Source organism: Gadus morhua, chromosome 13, assembly GCF_902167405.1.
Source record: "Gadus morhua chromosome 13, gadMor3.0, whole genome shotgun sequence".
In the NCBI taxonomy this organism is placed as follows: domain Eukaryota; kingdom Metazoa; phylum Chordata; class Actinopteri; order Gadiformes; family Gadidae; genus Gadus; species Gadus morhua.
This window is the reverse complement of record NC_044060.1, coordinates 4100753-4125998: the sequence shown is the minus strand read 5'-3', so window position 1 is coordinate 4125998 and position 25246 is coordinate 4100753. Positions and strand designations below refer to the sequence as shown.

General features: G+C 47.6%; 1 protein-coding gene across 1 annotated transcript in view; it reads left to right on the top strand.

Annotated features, from left to right (window-relative positions):
* The first annotated feature begins 7930 nt into the window (after positions 1-7930).
* LOC115557596 (metabotropic glutamate receptor 4-like) overlaps positions 7931-25246 on the top strand; it is a 152566-nt gene continuing 135250 nt past the window's right edge. Inside the window, 1 exon segment of the mRNA XM_030375522.1 lies at positions 7931-8962. Coding sequence (XP_030231382.1) covers positions 8393-8962 — 570 coding nt within the window. The 5' untranslated portion in view covers positions 7931-8392.

The window sequence follows — 25246 nt, the reverse complement described above, 5'->3', positions numbered from 1 at the left end:
GCATGTGTTTGAGCGTGTGCGTGTGTGTGTTTGCGCCCAGGCGTCCGTTGCCGTGCGTGCAGTCCCTCTCTGGCGGGATCTCTGGTGTGGCTGTCACCGCCGTGATATTTTAGCGATAAATTGCAGCCTGGAGGTTCCTCCGGGGAAGGGATGTCACATCGTTACTCGCAGCGAGAGTTTTTTGTTCTTTTCATGTCCTAACTATGGTTGAACACATTTCTCAAGCCCCAAACACATCAAGGCCGTCTCTTAGGCACAACAAAGTCTCGGTCACACCACCGATTCTACGGCACTTTGGGTGCCACGTCTGATCACTTAATGCTGAGTGACGTCGTTCTAAAACAAACACACAGTTATAGACTCACACTCGACGTGAGAGATGCCGTACTGGCACGCTGCTAGATTGGAAAACGACTCTCCTCCTCCTCCATTACCTATTAAAACCCCATCTCCTCATTTGAACGCTTTATGTTCACACACGTACGCGGGCGTGCTGGTTAACGCCAAATTGCACACTGATGTGTTTGTGTGTGTGCGATTTAAGAAACCCCACTGAAATAAGAAGATGCCCTCATTTAATCAAGGGGCTGTTTAAGTGCTGCGCGTTAGTGTTGCGTGGATCTCTGAAAGCGTTCTCGTAGCTGCAGGAACTCGGGTTCACACTGTGTTGCGTGTGAATGATTCATGAGGCCGCGTCATCGGCTCCCCTCCGCCGCCGCCGCTGCTGTTAGGGTGTCAGGTGGTTTATCAATAATCCCTGCTCGCCAAACCTGCCTTGACAAAAATCCCCCTTGACGTATTGCTATCAGAGTCCCCCGAAACGTCTCCTGCTCCGTTCAGAGCAGAACCTTCCCATCGCCCACTGTGCAGTCACCGGGCTCAGGGGATGTAGGGGGGATTTAATTAGAGAGGCGTGGCTTTTACTAATACTACTTTAATCCAATGTCGGAAACGAAGGCAAAGCACATAGGCGAACCATGCATCCATCCATCCGTATGTCTGTCTATTAACTGTTTATTTATCACTCCATCTTTGGATTCCAAAGACATCCCTCCAACTTCTACAAGCAACGTTTCAGCCAGCAACGGCATCCCAAAGTTAGCTTGTTCTCAACTCAGTGTGTTGCGTGTGAATACTGTACAGGTGTGTGCGTACTGTAAGGTGTGTGCGTCTGTGTGCCTCAGAAGTTTCTACTCTCGGAAGGTTAATGACACACTTAAACAACTAAATTTATTTCCCGGCGCCCGTGGCTGTGTTTATGACAGTTGTGCATTGCATCAGCCCTCCCCCCCTCCCTCCTGTTCCTCTTCCTCCTCTCCCGCCTCCTCCTCCTCTTCCTCCTCTCCAACAGTGAGATGTCAGCTCCTTCATGTCAATCATCCGCGGCGTGACAACTGTGAGCGGCAATTATTTAAAAGAATATGACAAAGGCTGATAAGAAAATTGCACTTTGTGTGCGTGGTGAGGGGCGACAGCTGGAGACGGCGGGTGATTGACTGGCGGGTGGAACAATGGGGCGAGGCGAGGGGGTCAGCACGTGGGGGCGGGGCCTAGAGTTATGCAAATGTATTCATAGGAGATAGAGGGGTGAGGTAATATAGGGGGACTTGTCACGGACAGATCTTCAGTCGTAATACCGTTAATGGTGATGAAGTGAGGAGATATCGGGAAAAGGTATTCCGCCGTTCTAAATCATCCTGCCGATTAGAACGTAGGAGTGAATCAGATGGAGTGCAGACGTCGGAGATCATCGGGGTTTGAGAGGAAGGGCGGAGCCTTTTGGTGTTGAGGGTCCGATGCAACGACACGCTTTTATCCTTAACTCAACGCCTTTAAAAACAGCTAATTTAGGTCGGGTTGAAATCCTGACGTGGGTTCGGGCTGGAATAAAGTTGCCTTGCCCTGCCTGGTTTGAGGAGAAGTTTGAGAACAAGAGGAAGGCCTACTCGACTTGCTGACCATGGAAGTCGATCACTAGTCTGGAGAACACCCTGATCACGTGACCTCACGTTCTGTTCGGCTACAGGGATCAGGGCGGGAGTACTGGCCCTTGACAGACGGTCTCATTCAGCCAATCAGGGTAGCGTAACATGCGAGGCAATCCCGGTGCGCTGTACAGCGGATACACAGGATGTAACTCTGCTGGTGCATGCTCTCGCTCTTGTTTTATTCTTTTTCTGCACTACTGAGTTTGCTCTTGGGACGTTAACCTGACCGATCGATGCTTTGAGAGACGCCATTGCTGTTTTTCCAGGGGTGGCCTGTACTTTACGTCATCCTCTAGAACGCAGTACCTGATTGACCAGTTTATGTCCTCGACTCGACGCAGTCCCTGATTGGCCCAGATTACATTGTAATTTCAGGGAACGGATATGGGTGGCCAGAGGTCCAGAATGATCGGCATAGAGAGGCAGAACGAGATCGGTCACGTGATCAGGACCGCCTCTGGGCGAGTCCATCGGGGAAGATAGAAGTTGCCATGGTTCCTGGGATTGGAGTGTTGTTTTCAGCAACTTACAACCACGTCAGCCTCATTCTTCTTGAATCAATGAACCCTCACAATAAAATGCCTGTGAAATACTACACTGTTTAACAAAAACTCTATAATCGCAGCGCTACCTTCGTGTTTTATCGACGGAATACTCAAGTGTAGTTTTTCTTCAGATTTCTTAGACTTTTTTTCCGGATAAAGCTGGTTCTAGTGGTACTGTAGTGCCGTCGTGCATACAGATGAACTATGAGGAACCCACGGAGAGAACATGGCAACGCAGGTCCAACCCCTCGCTCAGCCAGCCTTTCAGCTTCTCCCCGTTCCTCTTTATTTCAGCACAGCCAGTGCTGTTGTGGTCCTCTCTGTCTCTGTCTCTGTCTCTGTCTCTCTTTCTCTTTCTCTCTGTCTCAGTCTCCCCAGGTGTCTCTCCACCTTTCTCTCTTCCCTCAGTCTGCACAGGCGTCTTTCTCTCTCTCTCTCTCTCTCTCTCTCTCTCTCTCTGTCTCTCTGTCTCTCTCTCTCTCTCTCTCTCTCTCCCCCTCCCTCCCTCCCTCCACTGGTGTCTCTCTACCTCTCTATCTCTCTCACTCTCCCAAGGTGTCTCTCTACCTCTCTCTCCACTCAGTCTGCCTAGGTCTCTCACTCTCTGCCCAGGTCTCTCTCTCTCTCTCTCTCTCTCTCTCTCTCTCTCTCTCTCTCTCTCTCTCTCTCTCTCTCTCTCTCTCTCTCTCTCTCTCTCTCTCTCTCTCTCTCTCTCTCTCTCTCTCTCTCTCTCTCTCTCTCTCTCTCTCTCTCTCTCTCTCTCTCTCTCTCTCTCTCCCCCTCCCTCCCTCCCTCCCTCCCTCCACTGGTGTCTCTCTACCTCTCTATCTCTCTCACTCTCCCAAGGTGTCTCTCTACCTCTCTCTCCACTCAGTCTGCCTAGGTCTCTCACTCTCAGCCCAGGTCTCTCTCTCTCTCTCTCTCTCTCTCTCTCTCTCTCTCTCTCTCTCTCTCTCTCTCTCTCTCTCTCTCTCTCTCTCTCTGTCTGCCCAGGTGTCTCTCTACTTCTCTCTCTCTCTCGCTCTCTCTCTCTCTCTCTCTCTGTCTGCCCAGGTGTCTGTCTCTCTCTCTCTCTCTCTCTCTCTCTCTCTCTCTCTCTCTCTCTCTCTCTCTCTCTCTCTCTGTCTGCCCATTTGTCTCTCTACCTCGCTCCCTATTGATCTGCAGTGAACAGCATCAGCATGCTGGAGAGTCAATTAGAGGGCCCCTTCTGGGCTCCTCCTGCCGCCAGAGAGAGCCCTCGCTGCCGTCTTTAGAGGGGCCTCTGTTCCCATCTGACTCCCCCTCTACACTCCTCCCTCCTCCTCCTCCTCAGAGAGAGAGAGAGAGAGAGAGAGAGAGAGAGAGAGAGAGAGAGAGAGAGAGAGACCTGGGCAGACTGAGAGAGAGGGGGAGAGAGGTAGGGGGGGGAAGAGAGAGCTAAAGGGAGAGAGTGAGGGAGAGAGGAAGGGGGTGAGAGGGTGGCAGATAGAGAAAGAGTGAGCTAGAGAGAGCGAGACAGAGAGAGAGAGAGATGAAGGAGAGAGAGAGAGCAGATCTCTCGATGGCTGTATGTCTAAAACCCACAGCAGACGCGTCCTTTCTCCAGCGCTCGTTGCTCTGTGTTTGTGATTGTGTTTCTTCACTCGGTGTTTCTGGGTAATTGGGGTGCGTATAGGCGTGGAGGGGGGGAGGGGGGGTAGGTGATGGTAGATGTGGAGTTGTGGGAGTCTATGTGTTTTTTCAGTCTTGGTTTTTCTGTTTTTAACAGAATTCAAAAGGACCAGTGAGCCGGATCCAGAGACCTTGATGAATGCATTCCATAGGATAAAGTGGAAAGGCGGTTGGTTTTGTTTTTGATCAGTGCCGCTTAACTTATTTTGCGTATTTGTTGAAACTATCTGCAGTTTAGCCGCTCCTAAAATGGAATTGCCGTAAAAATCCCAGGGCGTTCAGCAGATCAACAGATCAGTTCTTCACACCGTGTCACAAACACTATGAGTCGAGTTGTGATTTCTGTGCACGTAGCACACACGCAAACACACGCATGCGCATAAACACACATTCACTCACACATACACACCCACAAATACACAAACATTTTCACACACTCTTGCACACATGCACTCGCACACACTCGCACACACACGCACGCACACACGCACGCGCGCGCGTCTCTTGACTGAAGGTTATCACATGGCCTTTTGAAGCGCATGCATACTTTATCAGGAGCAGCGAGCGAGGGGAAAGCTTTTCGGCTCACCCGGTATTTTTCGAGGAACTCCAACAGCTGTCGCTGGCATTTCAGTCCTGCCGTCTCCGTGGTTCCCCCTGATGGACTCAGAATAATCGTATTGACAGAATTATCCCCTAGCGCAGTCCACACATTATCTCACACATTTCCTTCCTCTCGCCGCCAGATTAATTCGGTCTGACCCCTTACCTTACCTTTAGAAAACTGCACCATTACAGAAAGTCCGCGCCAAACACTAATAAGATCCGTTTCCGTCAGGAAGGAAGGAAGTTAGACCGCCAAAATATTGCATATATAACAGGTGAGCCAATTGTGGCCTGTATGCCAATCTTGTGGTTTCCATCTCCACTGGCACCCACACACACACACACACACACCACAACATGTTGTTAAAGCACTTAAAGGAAAGGTGCTTTTTCTTCTGACCCAATCGCTTTAATGACAGGGTATAAATTCCCCTTGCATGATGTGTTGTTCCGCACAACCCAATTTCACTCTGTTGATTCTGCCCCTGGTCTCCACACTCTCTCTTCTTGGAGGGATTAGGATAATCTGTTGGTCCGTTGGAGACACACTGCTGTGTGTGGCTGATATGAATCATCTAGTGTCTAGGTAGTGTCTGACTAGTACCACTCTGCTGCTGTGATCTTATTTCATTATCTGCGTGTCACGGAGTAATCTCATTGGATTAAAAAAAAAAAGCATCGCTCTTCCCCGATTTAACCGGGGCCTCGTTCTTCTTCACTTTCTTCCTGTGATCAAACATGAACCCCCCTGCTGGCTGAGAAACAACACTGAGGGCATCTGCTGCATTGCAATAAGACCCCCTTATCCTTTGACCCTGCTTGGGATTGACTTGTATACCACACACGTTTGTCACGGTGGATGCTACCCAGGAGCTAGCGTGGTTTACTGGCTGTTGTTCTGTGACTGTGTATGCATTCATGAGGTGGGCACTGGGCAGCTGGACGCTAGTTGCTGCTTCTGCCGTCCATTTTTCTCGATGGCACCTATATTATACAACCAGGTGTGAGTGTGATTAGCCGTTACAAGCCGTTTTGAAAATCTGCCTCTTCTGACATCATAGGCGTGTCCACCTAGATATATGCCGGATAGATGAGCAACGTTTGCTACAGTCCGCTGGGTAGGCTGGTAGACTGATCTATCCAGCACACATCTAGGTGGAAACGCCCACTTGTGATGTCAGAAGAGGCAGATTTTCAAAATGGCTTCTAACGGCTAATCACACTCACACCTGCTGGTCTAATATGTCACCTTTTAAGGCACTTTCATTCAGAGCCGACTTCGACAGGGAACACAGACGCTAGTCATTAGTGAAGCCTCCGTCTCGGTCACAGGCTTGTCAGCTGACAGTTAGCTCGTACAGTCACATCTGGTCTTTTGCTCTCTCTTTCCCTTCTTAAGATTCGTGTGAATATGGTGCTCGAACACACTCCCAATGAAACAAAGAACCATAAATGTCAAAGCACAATATGTTTATGGAATTATTATCATTGGAATGAAAATGAAAAAGGCGCTTGGCAAACATGTCAAGTCTCTGAAGTAATACTATGAAAATAAACATTGGTTGTGTTGCTTTGAGGATCTCTGAGGTGAGGACTTTATTACTATTGATCAAAAAGAAGTGGTAGCGTTTAAGAAGCCTCCTCTGTCCTGGTCACATATGGGGGTTCAAAAGGGATCTCTAACCTGGTCTTACGACCATGGAAGCACTAATTTCGCCGCTTAAACAATCCTTCCGCTATTGGTCAGCGACTGGTCCCGCCGCCCCGTATGTAGCCGAGAGAGAGCAGGCTTCTCCGATCTCTATCCGGTCGCAGAAGCCGTAGGGTAGACGCTGAAAACGATTGTTCCGCTATTGTTGTTCAGCGTCAAATCCCGCCGCCCTCCGCCCCTGACCGTTTGTCATGTGCGCCGCGGTGGTTAAAGCAGAACCTGCAAGTGAATCAACTGGATGAAAGTGACTACTCCCCCCCCCCCCCCCCCCCCCCCCCAGCGAGTAGATAGTCGGCTCTACCCCAAGGACCTTGTCACTTCCAATAGGGGCTCAATGTATCTAAGCCCCAGCTCTCCGGTGTATCCAGGCTGGGGGCTCCGCTGCCAAACGCCTCGGTGCTCTGTGCTGTGTGGCAGTGTGCTGCTGGAAGATTGTTCCTTCAGAGTCCATTACAGCGCGAGGGGAAGGGCAGGGTGGTGGCTGGTACCCCCCCCCCCCCCCCTGTATGGTGTATCCATCTTGGAGGAATGCACAGAGAGGTGAAACATAATTGGTTATACGGACGACGGCGATAGCGAGACAAGTCGCGGTCGATGGGAAAAATCTTAAACGCTACCACTTATTTTGATCAATAGCAATTAGCTCGGAGACAAGTCGTGTCTTTCACCTCGGAGTTCCTCAAAGCAACACAACCCATGTTTATTTTCGTGGTATTACTTCCAGGACTTGACCTGTTTGCAGTACGCCTTTTTCATTTTCATTCCAACGATATACTCTGTATCGTAACTCCATAAACTTAACGTGGATTACAATTTATTTGCTTCATCGGGATATTAAAGTGTGCTGGAGCGATGCATTCACACGTATCCTAAGAAGGGAAAAAGAGAGCAAATAGACCAAATGATGCGAATGTGAGAGCGGACTGTCAGCTGACAAGCCTGCTGATTCATCCAAGGAAGAGACGCTTCTCTCGGTACAATAGCCCGCAGACCTTGACAGACCGAGGCAACCTTTTTCAATTCAAGATGGAAGATGTAGAGGGGGGGGGGGGGGGGGGGGGGGGGGTAGGGAGAGAGGTGGCGGTGAGGGCGGGAGGGCAGAAGTGAAAGCGATGAGTGTGGGAGTCCTATTTCACACAGACACACAAAGAAGGGAAGGTTAAGAAGAAGCATATTGAAAGTCTCCCATCCGATACACAGCTCCATCTGTTCTCCCTGCGCCTTGTTCTGCTGCTCACCCTCTCCCCCTCTCTCTCTCTCTCTCCCCCCCTCTCTCTCTCTTTCTTCTCCTCTCTGTCTCTCCCAGGTACCCGGGTTGAGTGCCTACGGACCTTAGTCACCCCTGCAGGCCCGGAGCTGCACCGCCCCACCCAGGGGAGCCGGGGGTAGATTAAACACCACTGATTGAGGTGTGGGGGGGGGGGGGGAGAGAGAGAGAGAGAGAGAGAGGGAGGGAGGGCGACGGGAGAGGGAGAGAGAGTGAGAGCTTTCTAGTTCACCTTTGTTCTTCCACGTCGCCCCCGAGCGCCGGAACGCTGCGGGCCCGCTCGGTGAACAACAGCAGGCGCTACCGGAGGATTCGCACCGGCAACCTCGCACCCGCGTCACCACGGCAACGGCGGGAGGGAGAGAGAGAGAAAGAGAGAGAGAGAGAGAGAGAGATAGAGAGAGAGAAAGGGAGAGAGAGAGGTGCTCCAGTGGATGTGTACCCCCAGCCCAGCTGCCCTCCCGTTTTAATTGAACTGGAAGCGAGAGGCGGGGATACGACAGACGAGTGTCCCCATGCCAGCTCCTTCAAGAGTCGCTCCCACCAGCCCAACGGCCCTCGTCCAATAAGGCCGCTCGTTGTCGCTGCCCCGCGCCCGCTGTGGCACAGGGAGGGCCAGAAGATGTACCCGTGGGCCGCGACGATGTCCCTCCCCCAGGGGGGCACAGCCAGGGGGCCCAGTGCCCGGAGCCTGACCCTGACTCTGACTCTACTAGCTCTGCTCCTGCTCAACAGCGCCCCCACCGCACTGTCGCAGGCCCCCAAGCCCAAGGGCCCCGGCCACACCCACCTCAACTCCATCCGCATCGACGGGGACATCTCCCTGGGGGGCCTGTTCCCGGTGCACTCGCGGGGCCACGACGGCAAGGCCTGCGGAGAGCTGAAGAAGGAGAAGGGCATCCACCGGCTGGAGGCCATGCTGTTCGCCATCGACCGCATCAACAACGACCCGCGGCTGCTGCCCAACATCACGCTGGGCGCGCGCATCCTGGACACCTGCTCGCGGGACACCCACGCCCTGGAGCAGTCGCTCACCTTCGTCCAGGCGCTGATCGAGAAGGACGGCACGGACGTCAAGTGCCTGGGCGGCGGCGCGCCCATCGTCACCAAGCCGGAGCGTGTGGTGGGCGTGATCGGGGCGTCGTCCAGCTCCGTGTCCATCATGGTGGCCAACATCCTGCGGCTGTTCAAGGTAAGACCCCCCGCGACGGCGGCGACGACGGCGACGGCGGTGTAGCGCGCGGCTATTTCTTGGCATCACCGCTTTCTTTGAGAATCTTGTATTATAATATTTCTTTGCATTGTCGCTACCTTCCAGCAACAAAGCTTTATCGTAGTAACGCAGCTATCTTCTATCATCACCGCTGTATTTTTGAATCTTGGCTATCTTCTGCAGCTAGCCCCTAGCAACACAGCTCTATCTTAATGAAGGCTACATGCTAGCTTAGCCACACGGCCATATGCAAGATTAACATAGGCTATCCACTAGCTTAACCTATCTGCTTCATGACAGATATGAACTGGCTTAACGTAGCTATCTTAATTTTGGCCTTTCCCTGACTTCCTTTAGGCTATCTGTTGCTTTACGACGCTTGTGGTTTGGTTGTGTGGCATTGGTTGGTTTGCTTAGCGGGAATGCGGGAATGCATGTTTTTGTCCGGAATTCCAGTAAGAAGGTCATTCCCAGAAGAAAGAGACGTCTATATCTGGTGGTTCTGGGGTCCGTCCTTCTTGGATATTGAATACCAGTGTGCTGTGAATTATTTGATCGATTCCCCTGTGCATGTGCCTGAATTATTAATGTAATGACGCAAGTACAAAAAGCGGGCAGGGGTATTTAAAGCCTGTGAGAAGTAATACTCGCTTGGTACAGACAGAGTGCCCACACAATGGGCACTTTCATAAAGCAATCCCAGGGCTGGATGTTGCTCTTGGTGAGTCGGTTGCTAGGCAGTGAGAGGAGAAGTATTGCTTCTTACAGGATAATGCTTCCAAGGGCTCGAGGTTTATTCATATATTCGCCGGGTTTGATTCCTCTGTTTCTAGGCCATCGTGGTTTAGGGGCTGGGGCGCTGTGCATTTACATTGACATTCAGGCTTCTATCAGCGCATGATTTTTTCAGATTTGGTTGGGGCTGGTACAATCAAAGTACACTATCAAAAGTAGCATCTTCAAAAAATAAAGAAAGAGGTTATAGTGCTGCAATAGTGCTTTGCCTGTGTAGTAAATTAGATAGTCATGTGATGTTATTGGCGCATAGACTTGCATACCCGCCAATACCCTATTGCATTTTTGGCAGTATGGGAGGAATTTTAAATACTGGTATCGGTTTCGGAGTAACTCCAATGAGAACCAGCCAGGAAGGGTGAACGTTATAGACCCAGGGATGGCTGTGGGTCACTCACGGGAGAGAGAATCGACAGTGAATCCTGGCAGACGTAATCTTGCAGTGTTCCTTTTGTTTCAGCTGAGACACGGCAGGGGTGAGATATATATCAACGGCCCCCGATCACAGCGGGTTGACCTACATTTTCTCCCTCACACATCTGCAGTCGGCGTATTCAAGACTATACAAAACGGTGCACGGATGTTCAGATGTTGGGTGGAATTGTTTAATAAGTGTCCCGTGCATCCGCCTGATACAAACATAATAGATCCTTCAAACATTGGAGACAATGTGATTGCCGCGCAGCTACTTGGCAGGGTGTAGAATAACATCTGCGCTGGAAATTACGTGCATAAATAGACTGTCTCAGACACTTTCATGTGATGCGTCGAGATGTGTTTCATGGCAAATTATACGCAGTAGCCGCGACGTCTTCAGACCGGTTCCAGCTGGTTTACCCGCACACGTGGAAAAAGGAAGAAAATAAACCCAGATGAGCTGATGACCCCATCGTTAAGTTGACCCATCCATGCGTAGAATCGTTAATTAATTTTGGCGATTAGTGTTAGGCATCGTGCCGGTTGATGAATGGCGCCAGGGCAATGATCTGTATTAGTTTAATTGCGGACTAATTACGCGTCTGACAAAGTGTGTGGAACTTAACGGTCTTCAAAGAAAGTTTGACGCCACGATTCCGACGTCGACGTCGTAGTTAATATGCCGTGCGTCGCTCCGCGTCCGACGACGGCCATTTAAATGCATCCCTTTAGTCTCCAGAAGCAATTAAAAAATTGTAACCGTACATTATTCTGCAGAGAAGCCGTAGAACTCGTAGCGCCGCTATAGCATCGCAGCCCACCCCCCTTGTGGGCGGGGTAATTGATTCGGTATTGGAAATCAAACGGCTTCCTTGAGAACACTCTCCTCTCCGAGGGGGGGGGGGGGGGGTCTGAGACTCAGGGGTCCTCAGAGCTTTAGGACCTGCCGCGACCATGGGTTCAAGACCACCGCAGTCTTTAATGTGTTTCTCTACATGTAAGCCCAGCGTTGCAGGACCGCATTTATTTATTTAACAGCGTGACCCCGTCTTCTCCATCACTAACATAACAACCCCCAACATGGTTTATTTGAATCATTCATCCGCAGTGCCGGCTCGCTGCGAAAGATAATAAATAATATAATGTATAATATGATATTTTCAAATGAAGAATTAAACTCAGGGACAACATGGCGGAGGACCCGGGTGAAGCCGTCCTCCATTTTAAGGAGACTTATGAGACTTCTATACTCTGTGGCGAACAGAGCAGGTATTGCTCTTTTGAGTGTTTTTACAGCCCACGTTATCCTTTATCCTCATCAGTTCTCTTTGCACAGCGGCGGATCCCGTTGTTTGTTTGTTTCCTATCACCGGCCGTTTGATAGATATTTTACATTGCTTACCTTGCTTCTCGATTAGTGCTGCCCTGTCTCCCATTGTGCCCTCTCATGTAGACCGTGGATGGCAAATGGGTTGAGCACAGTTACCAGTCGGCTCGCCGTTACCTTGGTTACAATAGATGTAAAACACAAGAGGCTCTTCATTTTTTGGACTGCTGTCCGTGAGTGTTTAGGCCTGCAGTGCCCGTGAGAGACTCACACCGAACGTTTCTGTACAGAAAACGCGTCGTGTTTCTGACAACGATGTGCAATCACAATGCACTGATGCACTCTGTAACCTTTTCAGCACACTGGAAAAAGGGTTTTAAGCCGTACTTCATCTGATTATTATTTTGTAATTCAATTCAAATGAACATTTTTTGTTTTATTTTTAAAATAACTTTTTTTTATTTCAAAATACTGTGAAATATAGATATTTTTAATTATGAGCTCAATTAAGAAATATCCATTTTGACAAAAACGTAAAATTTTAAGGAACTGATTAATAATTTTGTCATTCAATCCAAATATTTTTTTTTTTGTTTTCTTCCTAAAACACTGTTATATTTGATTAGGAGCTCAATTTAGAAATATTTGTTCAGACAAATGTACAATTTCAAGCTTACGTACAAGCCTGCGCATGCGCATTAAATACAAAGACGCTTACGACTACTGGACCAAACCGCAGTGTTGCCAACTTAGCGATTTTGTCGCTATATTTAGCTACTTTTCAGACCCCTTTGGCGACTTTTTTTCAAAACAGCGACAAGCGACAAATCTAGCTTCTTTTTCAGCTGCTATTGGTGACTTTTGGCGACTTTTTGAGGTGAAAGCACTATCGCTATTACATCTTCACAACGAGCACCGGGTGCCTGCGCGGCCCCTCCCCCGTCTCAACGCACTTACAGGCAGCTCAGTCCTCGTGGTAAAAAGCAAACTCAGGAACCGGATGTCCTTGCACCTTAAACTCCATCCTATACATCCGATATGGATTAAAGCAGAGTGGATTAAAGCTGCCAGGTGATGCTTGCTTTGAGCACCAGCTGCCTGATCATGTTTTGAAGCTTTTTGGAACATCAGCTGCTTATTCATTCAAGGTAGCACCTACAGCTGAACCTGCAGTAGAGAGCCTTGACCAGAGTGACGATGACTCACTGGTTCTGTGAGCTAGGACAGTCTCTGTGTCTGGAGGGAGGTCTGGAGTAGGCCTAACTCTGCCATTTAGATTGTTAATATATATTGTATATTGTGTGGCGGCAGTAGCTCAGGTGGTAGAGCGGGTTGGCTGGTAACCTGAAGGTTGGTTCGATCCCCGGCTTCACCAAGCAGAGTATCGAGGTGTCTTTGACAAAGCACCTAACCCTGACTGATGTCGCGATGTGATGTCGAATCCAGACATCCTGCTGATGCTGGAACAGAGACTTCCAACTCTCCAGCAGAAGCGCCCCAAGGCCATGAAGCGGCGAGCGCCGAGCGGGAAAATATGATGATGATGATGTATACAAAAATATGTTATGTTTCAATGAGAAACAATTGTTTGATTAAATTGTAATCTTTTTGATTGGATAAAACAAATTATTTCTGATAGATATTTCTTAAATGAGAAACAATTGTTGGAGTGAATCAATATTTTTTTGTTTAGGATTTAACATACGATTTAAATGTATTAACTTCATTCAAAGAATAGAATTATACTTGGTGCCAAGTTGTATTATTTTGTTTTTATGAACATAGGAAATATTGTTTGAGGCAAGCTATATATTTGTCATTGGCTCAAGTTATGTAATATAGATGTGAACCATTACCCTACATTTTTTTAATTGGTTCAATGAAAGACTTTTTCCAGTGCACTGTCACTGTATAACCTCACTCTTTGACCTCACTCTCTCCCTGTATAACCTCCCTCTGTCACTCTTTAACCTCACTCTGTCACTTACTCTCTCACTGTATAACCTCACTCTGTAGCCTCACTCTTTAACCTTAATCAGTCACTCTTTCACTGTATGACCTCACTCTGTCACTGTATAACCTCACTCTTTGACCTCACTCTCTCCCTGTATAACCTCCCTCTGTCACTCTTTAACCTCACTCTGTCACTTACTCTCTCACTGTATAACCGCAATCTGTAGCCTCACTCTTTAACCTTAATCAGTCACTCTTTCACTGTATGACCTCACTGTCACTGTATAACCTCACTCTTTGACCTCACTCTCTCACTGTATAACCTCACTCTTTAACCTCACTCTGTCACTTACTCTCTCACTGTATAACCTCATTCTGTAGCCTCACTCTTTAACCTTAATCAGTCACTCTTTCACTGTATGACCTCACTCTGTCACTGCATAACCTCACTCTGTCCCTGTGTAACCTCACTCTTTAACCTTATGCCTCAGATTCTATAGATACAGAGCTATAGAGGTAGGTCGTATATATACGGACCTCTAGATAAAATACAATAGATATTGATGTACACCTATTAACGTACCCCTATATATATATATAAAAAATATATATAGATCTATGGATACACGCCAACTGACCTAGCCTCTTTAGGTGCATAGATCTATAGCTATAGACGCTACCCTGAGACCAAGGCGAACATGAACACAGTCCAGCGCCCGCACCCGGAGATGAAGCCTGTCTTGTCGACCACATAGACCTCCGGTTCGCGCTCTCCCAGCGCCCCGCTCTCTTCACACCGCTCTTCTGTGTGCCCAATGCGATCGCCGTTCATGCGCGCTAAGACAAACACCGTGAATATGGAACACATTAATGAGCATCTCCTGCTGCTGCCTTTTGATCAGGCCTGCGCCGCGTAGCCTAGCCACCCTCATCATTAGCACAGATACCCTCCTCGTCATCAAAGCACGCGTAGGGGAGTCCCTGCATATTTCATTTGTTCTGCTCTCCCCTCCACTTGCCCTCCTCTCTCCGAGACGAGTCCCACGTATATGTGTGCACGGTTTTGCATATGCTCCCTTGCTAGCCGCGTCTGCGACTCCCTCGACTATCTAGCTGGCAAACAGCCCCAGGTTAGCGTGGCTAACGCTAGCTCCATTTGGAAGTAAGTTGAATGTTGGAGAAACAAGAACAACCTGAATAGTGCCACCTCACAAACCCCTGCATTCAGTTCAATTCAGTTCAATTCAGTTCAGTTCAGTTCAGTTCAGTTCAGTTCAGTTCAGTTCCGTTCCGTTCCTTTCAGTTTTATTTGTATAGCCCTTAATCACAAGTACAGTCTCAAAAGGCAGTCTTTACAGGCCATATATTTGAAAAAAAACCTCCCTTAATTAGCAAGGAAGAAAATCTGGAGAAGAGATGCAGAGTGGAGGATCCCCCCACGAGGGATGTTAAGGAGTGCAATGGGTGCCATTATTGACATACATACATACCAACCCGGTATCACGCGATTTCGTGCTCATGCGCACAAACGTTAATCTGTGCGCATAGTGTCCCAGATCACGATTGTCCGACTTTTTTAGTGCTGCACAGAACGAAATGTAAACCAATGCATTCTGAATGGGATCGTCTCCGACAATTGACGTCGTTTTTGAGGAGGTCTGCTTACAAATCAGAAATGTTGACATGTATATAACTAGATAATAATATATACAGATATATAACTAGAGGGTGCACTGTACTATCTGCGCTCACCCCTTCTGAAGCTTCTCTCTCTCTCGCTCTCTCTCTCTGTCCCTCCCTTTCCCTCTTTCTCTCTCTCGCTTCGTTTTGTGGAGCACGTCAATTGTCGGCGAACGCTCACATTCAGAATGCATTGGTTTACATTTCGTTCTGTGTAGCACTAAAAAAGTCGGACAATCGTAATCTGGGACACGATTCAATAGATTAATAACGTTTGTGCGCATGAGCACGAAATCGCGTGATACCGGGTTGTACATACAGGCAAAACATTTTAAATCGTTTAACCGTGAGGAGAGTCCAGGCATTCAGTTGTAGTCACTGCGATCGGGCAGGTGTCCAGTCGCGGTCACCGCAACGCACTAAAACAGACAGAACACTATTTCTTATTTAGTGACTACACAAACTCGAACGCGAACAAACACACATCGGTACAATCAGAAACGTGATCAGACAGACACTGAGACACTTCATTGTAGATACTCTGTGGGCTCCTCCAGGTAGCCCAGGAGTCTGAGAGCCTCTTTGCTGCGCTGTACTGGTGCCGTTGGGTTCAGAAAGCACGTTGGAACGGGATATGTCTGCTGTAGCTGTTAGCTGTAAGCAGAACCACTCGGTAAACACCGGATCCACCCCTTAACGGCTGCTCTGTGCTCGGTGAGGATACGTCCTCTTAAAGGCTGAATGTAAATAAATTGTAAATGACCTGCATTTATACAACGCTTTTCTAAGCAGTGGCCACTCAAAGCCACTCAAAGCATTCAGCCATTCATGCACACATTTACACACCGACGGTGGAGTCAACCATGCAAGGCAACAGCCAGCTCGTCGGGAGCAGTCAGGGTGAGGTGCCTTGCTCAAGGACAACTCGACACTCGGAGGAGCCGGGGGATTGAACCAGCAACCTTCCGGTTACCAGCCAACCCGCTCTACCTTCTGAGCCACTCTCTACTCTCGCCCTATTCTACACCTCTTCTCTACAGCGGGTTCTGCTGAGATATGATCCGGGTCCCCCCCCATTGGGTCTGGCACCTCTCTGATTGGATCCGTCCTCCGTCCTCCGTCCCCCTCTGTCACAATCAACATCTATACATCCATTTTGTGTCATCTTTGAGGTTATCTGTTGTGCCGTTCTTTTGCTTTGCGTCGAGGTCACTCAGGAATTGCTTGCGTGTCTGTTTGTGCTGATCTGGGATCAGATTAATCCGTCAGGGACGTGACGTCAATCTCTCGGGTCACTCAGTGGGCCGAGTGAGTTCTGGGGATCTGTGCGTGTGAGCAGACTTTACCGTGATTTTAGTTAGGGTACCTATAGCTGAACTCTATCACTGTATACTGTAGACATACTATACTATACTTTATCACTGTAAACGGTATACATATAGTATACAACATGGTGACACCCTACTCTATAACTATACTCTATCACTGTAAACGGTATACATATAGTATACAACATGGTGACACCCTACTCTATAACTATACTCTATCTATGTAAACGGTATACATATAGTATACAACATGGTGACACCCTACTCTATAACTATACTCTATCTATGTAAACGGTATACATATAGTATACAACATGGTGACACGCTACTCCATAACCATACTCTATCACTAGTGTATACAGTAGTAGTAATAGTATAACTAACTCTATATAACTATTCTAATCCATATACTATATATAACTCTATCGGGGCGCTGTCAGTCTGTCCAACACACACCTGAAGGTGGGCCTGTCTGTGGTTAATGAAAGCTGTGTGTGTGTGTGTGTGTGTGTGGGGGGGGGGTCTCTCTGACAGCTGGCCGTCCATCAGGACCGATCGAAGCCCCCTCATATTCCTGAAACCCCACCGATCAATCCAGCACATCGTGAGGGACAGCTGGGGGCTGTCCCTCACACACACACACACACACACACACACACACACACACACACACACACACACACACACACACACACACACACACACACACACACACACACACACACACACACAACTTTAACTACAAATCACTATAAAATACACACACGATACTAAACCGAATGGACCGCACGACATGAAAAACATTAACAACACAATATAAAGAACACACACAACATGATACAAAATGAACCACACAACATAAACAACACAAAACAATACAAGCACAATATAAAAAATGCACACAACACAAGACAAAGTGAACAGCACGGCATAAACAACATAAACAACGCAATACAATGCAAACACAATATAAAGAACGCACACAACATGACACAAAAGGAACCGAACAACATAAACAACATAAACAACACAATACAATACAAACACAATATAAAGAACGCACACAGCACAAAACAAGATATACCGCATGACATAAACAACATAAACAACACAATAGAAAACTATACAAACACAATATACACAATGCACGCAACACAAAAAAAATGAACCGCATGACATAAACAACATTAATAACACAATAAAATACAATACAAACGCAATATAGAGAACACACACATCACAAAACAAAATGAACCGCACGACATAAACAACATAAACAACACAATAGAATACAATATAAAGAACACACACATCACAAAACAAAATGAAGCGCATGGCATAAATAACATAAACAACACAATAGAAAACTATACAAACACAATATACACAACGCACGCAACACAAAAAAAAAGAACCGCATGACATAAACAACATAATTAACACAATAAAATACAATACAAACGCAATATAGAGAACACACACATCACAAAACAAAATGAACCGCACGACATAAACAACATAAACAACATAATAGAATACAATTTAAAGAACACACACATCACAAAACAAAATGAAGCGCATGGCATAAATAACATAAACAACACAATAGAAAACTATACAAACACAATATACACAACGCACGCAACACAAAAAAAAAGAACCGCATGACATAAACAACATAATTAACACAATAAAATACAATACAAACGCAATATAGAGAACACACACATCACAAAACAAAATGAACCGCACGACATAAACAACATAAACAACATAATAGAATACAATTTAAAGAACACACACATCACAAAACAAAATGAAGCGCATGGCATAAATAACATAAACAACAAGCAGAATAAAACAAACACAACTCAACGAAACACACACAACACAAGACAACATGAACACACCCCGTCAGGGTAATCAGAGTGTGCAGCCCCCTGATGTAATGCCTTGCAGGTCAAACCCTATGGATTAAACAGTAAACACTTAGGAGGAAGAGGAGACGCAATACAGAGAGTGGTCTGTGCGTGTGTGTGTGTGTGTATGTATGAGTGTGTCTGTCTGAGTGTAAGTTTGTGTGGTATTTCAGTGTGTGTATGTGTGTGTTTCTGTATGTATGTTTGTGTCTGTGTTTGTATGTGTGAGCGTGTGCGTGCGTGCGAGTGTGTGGGTGTGTTTGGGTGTGTGTATGTGTGCGAGTGTTTGTTTGTGTGTGTGTGCGAGTGTGTGTGTGTGTTTTTTGTTTGTGCGTGTGTGTGTGTGTATGTGTGCACGGCCGAGTGTGTGTGTGTGTGTGTGTGTGTGTGTGTGTGTGTGTGTGCGCAAGTGTATGTGCGTTCAAGCGTGTTTATGTGGCGTCTCTGAGAGTGAGTTCCGTGGAGTCTCCCCCCCCCCCCCCCCAGCGCCCCCCTCCCCCTCCCTTCCCCCCCAGCCCCCACCAGGTCAGGTGGTTTCCTGGCGGGGCTGGGAGGGGCACGGCCGGCTGGTGCAGGGTGGGGTTAATAAAGGGGGGGGGGGGGGGGGGGGGGAAGTTAATGGGCTGCAGTGCTCCAGCCAGCCCCCCTCTCCTGGATCATATAGCACCGGACAACATGGGGGGGGGGGCTGGAGAAGGAAGTGAGGGACACACACACTGAAACACACATAGACACACACACACACACACACACACACACACACACACACACACACACACACAGAAACATCCACACACATACGGAAATTCACACTGACACACATACTTACGCATACATGCACACATACACCCAGAAACGAATTCACATGCACACACACGCACATATACATAGACACACAGACATGCACACACATACTGAAAGACACACACACAGAAACACACATACACACGCACATACTTAAACAGACACACACACACACACACACACACACACACACACACACACACACACACACACACACGCGCAGTTTGCACCGCACGCATGCATACACCCAATCAAGAACGTAAATATAAACAGACACACACACGCAAAGATCAACACATGCAGCAACACACACATGCATACACCCACTCAAACAAGCACATATACACACAAAAATAAACGCACACACACACACACACACACACACGCACACACACACACACATACAAATACACACACACAGGCAAATAAACACTGTATTAATTAATAGTCATTGCTTTCATCCCCAAAACAAGGGGGGGGGGAGCATAACAAATAGTACTCATTAATCAGTAATAACAGTCATCAGCACACATGAGCGTCTGTACACACGGGCCAATAAGTCACGGTCACAGCCTCCTCCTCCACCCAGCCGCCGGCCCCCATGTGGCTCTGGGTTCTGAGGGGCCGTCTCTTCTGTCCTCGCTACACCCTCGACCCCCCCCCCCCCCCTCCCCCCATTTGACTCCAGCGCTGAGTAACCGCACCTCCAGGGTGCACCGCCCTCCGTACCTTCCAGAGCCCCTTTACTGGGGGGGGGGGGCCCAGCGAGAGGTGGAGTCCAGAGGGGCAGTTGGGTGAGGGTGGAGGAGGTGGAGTCCAGAGGGGCAGCTGGGTGAGGGACGAGGAGGAGGAGGTGGAGTCCATAGGGGCAGCTGGGTGAGGGTGGAGGAGGAGGAGGAGGTGGAGGAGGAGGACATGGAGTCCGTAGGGGCAGCTGGGTGAGGGTGGAGGAGGAGAAGGAGGAGGAGGAGGAGAGGGAGGAGTTGGCACCATAGGGGCAGCACGTAGAAGCAGGGGTTGGGAGGAGGTGGAGGTGGAGGAGGAGGAGAGGGGCCGATCCCTAAGCTGATATAACGAGACAGGCAGTGACAGGTGATTTCATTATTCATCGTCTGCGTCGGTGCTGGGTGGAGGAGCTGGGTGGAGGACCTGGTGGAGGAGCTGGGTGCTTGGTTCTCAAAGCCAGGAATCTCTCCGCGGGAGAGAATATAAATGTGTGCTTCTTTGTTAAAAAGAAGTCACTTTATTCTGGTGTTCCTTCCCATTGCACCCATGACTGCACCCATGACTTTGCCGCTTTTAAGCCCTTTGGTGGAGGTCTCGTCTTCGGAAATGAGTTTGTTGCGGGGTTGGGGGGCTTTGGTTTGGGGAGGGACCGGAGGAGGTCTGTTCTGCAAGCGGACAGACCCCTCTAATGAATTCCATTGATTTGATTCACTCATGCACATGCCGTGGCTGCGGCTGACTCGCAGTATGACAGAATATTTATTTGCCAAACTCCGGAATCTTTCTCGGGAGAAATCACCGGCCGTGCTTCGGCTCTGACGTTGGGATTTACCGTTTGCCCGGGCACATCATAAAGCCAGCCTCGCTGCCCGCCGAAGAGGAGGAGGAGGAGGAGGAGGAGGAGGAGGAGGAAGTCAAGCAGACATTTGTCTCTCTCTCCCAGGGACCGGAGGCAGCAGAAGGATGGGTGTGTCATGCTTAAGTTGACAGCGCTGTAGTCGTTGGCCTCCTGGCCCATTTGGTATCTGGCTCGTGTCACGGTGTTCAAAACACTCTGCTCACACGGTCCGGGGTCAAGCTGGGGAGCAGACTGGACAGTGCACTGTATGCATTGTACTGTAAACAGTGTGTGCTGTATGCAGTGTGTACTGTACACAGTGTATACTGTACCCAGTGTGTCTTGAATATACAGTGCCCTGTTGACCATAGACGCTGCTTTGTAATCCAAAATTTGGGAAATTTGGAATAGTACTATTTTTCTGACAATTGCATCAACTAAGCACACTCTATGAGTCTGCTTTGTCAAATAATTTATTCGAACTAATGATTAAACACTCAAAAGCACACTCATAGAGTGTGCTTTTGAGTGTTTAATCATTAGTTCTAATAAAGTATTTGACTCACTTTTATCCCAAGGTATTTAATACCTGCAGGTAGGGGTAGCAGGGTGGGGGTGAGGCCTCTTGCTTTTAGGTAGACTGCCACAGAGACTGCCAAAAGGTACTGGGTTTGATCCAGTACGTTTTGAACAGGAATAAGGATTACATTTATACCTTGGGGTTTAAGGTTAATCATGCTTCGAAATGGATGTTTTTTATATTTTCCGGATGAAAGGCATCATGGGAATAGTCGCATGTTTTGGAGCACTGGATCTGGACTGATAGATTAATGAAGGTTTTCAAGTCAATAGTTGCCTCGTTCAACGTACTGTGAATAATTAGTTTTGCTTGGACTCATTAAGTTGGGGTAACGTTTTCTTGGACATTCCTGTTGAACTGAGTTGTCGAGGGAAGTAGACGCTCACAAACTTTTCGCGAACTAACGCGGAGAGAGGCGTTCGCGGGGTGACGCGCAAAGGACAGTGGCGGGGCGGAAGGATCCGCGGAGGAGAGACTCAGATGGGGTTGCCGGTTGCAGTCTGACACCTTTTGGTGTCAGACTGCCGTTACTGTTCATCGTGAGTTCGGAGAGCTACGTTTCTGAGGATGGCTATATTGAGCTCCAACAATTGCGCATCATCCGGATTGACTCTCAGTATCCTCGGGTACTTTTATTATTTGTATTTATTTTAAATGTTTGTCTATCATACGTGTCTTTGGATAATAAATCCAACAAAATATTGGAAGGAATTGATGAATCCTCTTGAAGTTTTGGTTATGGGTAAATGTACATTAGTCGTGTTCTGTTAGTTATGGAGTGTGCAAGGGAGATGGTTTAAGGACAGTATAGCTACTAAATTCAATAAATTGATTTAAATTCAATGGCATTTTATTTGTATAGCTCTTAATCAATGGTACAGTCTCAAAGGGCTTAACAGGTCGTATAAATATCATGCGCCCCTGAACCTAGCCCCCCAAATGGCAGGAAAAAACTCCTTCCAGGGATGATCAGGAGTGCAAAGGGTGCCATAATTGACGTACACACATACATACATGCATGCATACACATACATACATACATACATACATACATACATACATACATACATACATACATACATACATACATACATACATACATACATACATACATACATACATAAGCCTCAAGAGGCCTGAGTTTAAAAGTGAGTTGGTGTCAGTGCTACATATGCGTGTGTCCCTAAAGTCCTGGCTGCATGCGTGCAGATCCTGTAAAATAGTCATGGATGAAGAGCGGATAAGGGCTCACCACTGACATGCATAAGAGCAGGCGAGCGTCTCATTTCCTCCCCAACGTCTTACTGCACGGTGGGGATGAATAATGTTATCTACCGCCCCGAGTGACTCCGTTATTACGGGAACAAGGGCGAAAACAGTAACAATCTGAACCGTTTATTTTCCACAAACCAAGCGCTTGTGTGTGGTGAAGTGAGGTTTATTCACACGCGAGTGGCTGCTACGTGGGCCTGTGCCTGTAATCACTGCGATTGAAAGACATGTCACGCGTTGACGTGCATGGGCTCTGTGAAGCTGCGGTTTAATGACACAGCAGCCAGGAGTTCCTTTGTGCTCCTCTGTTGTCAGCAGAACGTTAGCGAGCCCCCAGTCAACCAGCTGGCATTTTACAAACCCCGCCGAAAAAAATAAAGTTGGATCCTCAAAGTGACGTTGATGACTATGTCTCTCTACCTCCCTTCCTCTCTCCCTCCCTCTCTTTGTCAAATTGTGAATAGAAAGATACAAGAAAGTTGGATCCTCAAAGTGACGTTGATGACTCCCTCTCTCTCTCTCTCTCTCTCTCCCTCATATTGTGAAGAGGACACAAGAACATGAACATTTCGTTCGTCTATTGTTGTGTTAACAATCAAGTCGGAGTTCCTGTAACGATTGAGCAGCACATGATAATGACTTTATCTTCTCTTCCGAGCTGCTTGGTTTGATTTTGACAGTGCTCCTTGCGAGGGTTTTCAGATACAAACCATTAACTTGTACCTTCACTGCACCCAACCTGGCGTCGCTAACAATGACAAATAGAGAACAGATAACAGTCGTTAGTCCATCAGGGTATTCAAACTTCTCTTTTTCAAAATAGAAAGACACAAAATCTTAAAATCCCTCGATATACCTGTTCCCCTTTTCAAGACAGAAAACAAACAGTCCGTCTTGTACTAGTTGAGAGTCTAAACGTAACCAGACCTTAAAACATAACGAGTACCACTTGTAACCTCTAATCGGGTCGTTGGTTTGCAACAACATTGTGTAGTCCTTGCACACCGCATTGTGTAGCATCTTATCCTAGCTATCTTATCATAACCATTTTTAGTGCTTGACACGTGGTTCTATAAACATCCTTACTGTAATGACAGCGATATATTTTTCGCTTTCTTCTGAAAAATGTACTTATGTAAGTCCCTTTGGATAAAGGCGTTTACTAAATGCCCTCAATATAAATGTAAATGTAGACTGGCCTTGCCGACGGGCTTCTCTCTCCTCCGCACTCTATGTCTGTGACACGTCCGCAAGCTTCTTGTTGCGTCGCCATTCTGTTTGGCGAGACGGTGACCCTGTTAACCAGCCTCATTTCCCTCTCTCTGAAGCCACGCGCCAGCGTTTGTGTGTGTGTGTGTGTTTATCCACCTCACGCTACAGTTGGCTCCTGGCAACAAGAATTATGAATATGTTGGAAAATTTCACACTTCATATCTCACCTTGTTCGCCCGGGTTTTTATGCGCCCATAAAGCTGCCACCGGCCCCCGTGAATGAGGGGCTCGTGTCAGAAATGATTTAGCGGCGCATTTATGGAATGACAGCTAAATCAAGATAAACTAGAATCAGCCCCAGCCGCCATAAGCTATGTCCTTCCAGCAGGGCCGCTGGTCCAGATGATAGCCACCAGCGCTGGGGGGGCTTCTAGACTCAGAGCCCCCCCCAAAACACTGGAGGAACAGACTGAGTCACACTCGGATATTAACTGGAGCTCAGCCACCACTGCAGATATGGTAAACAGTGCTCCGTAGAACACACAGTTAGAAGAGAAGGATGAAGGACAGCGTACAAAGGAACTGTCTGCGTTTAAAATGGTTCCTGAATGAACATCTACTGCAAAACTCTTTCTGTGCAGCCACGGAGAAACCATCTTCTTATGACTCATCCTCTTTTGCTCATTGGTAGTGGTGTAGTCATAGTACTAAAGTCTGATGGGGGTGGTGTTGTCATAGTACTAAAGTCTGATGGGGGTGGTGTTGGTAGTGGTGAAGTCATAGTGTTGGGGGTGGTGTTGGTAGTGGTGAAGTCATAGTGTTGGGGGTGGTGTTGGTAGTGGTGAAGTCATAGTGTTGGGGGTGGTGTTGGTAGTGCAGAAGTCATAGTGTTGGGGGTGGTGTTGGTAGTGGTGAAGTCATAGTGTTGGGGGTGGTGTTGGTAGTGGTGAGGTCATAGTGTTGGGGGTGGTGTTGGTAGTGGTGAAGTCATAGTGTTGGGGGTGGTGTTGGTAGTGGTGAAGTCATAGTGTTGGGGGTGGTGTTGGTAGTGGTGTAGTCATAGTAGTGTATTCACGATGATGTGGGTGCATGGTGTTGGTATTGGTATAGGCATAGTGGTAGTAGTCATAGTGTGTGTGTGTGTGTGTGTGTGTCTGTGACTGTGTGTGTGACTGTGTGTGTGGAAGTGCATTAATGATGGGCTTTGAGATACAGTGTTTGATAGACAGATGACAGGGCTGCGGTGATTGACATAAAATACAAAAGAACACTTCAAACACTAGACGTATCTTTCATGTCCCCTCCTGCTGAGCCTGAGTTATTTGGAAGGAAAAATCTAGCTTTTTTTTTTGGTCAAAAAATAAAACTTAATTTGTTGCATTTTCTTCAATGTAATTGGACGGGTATAAACA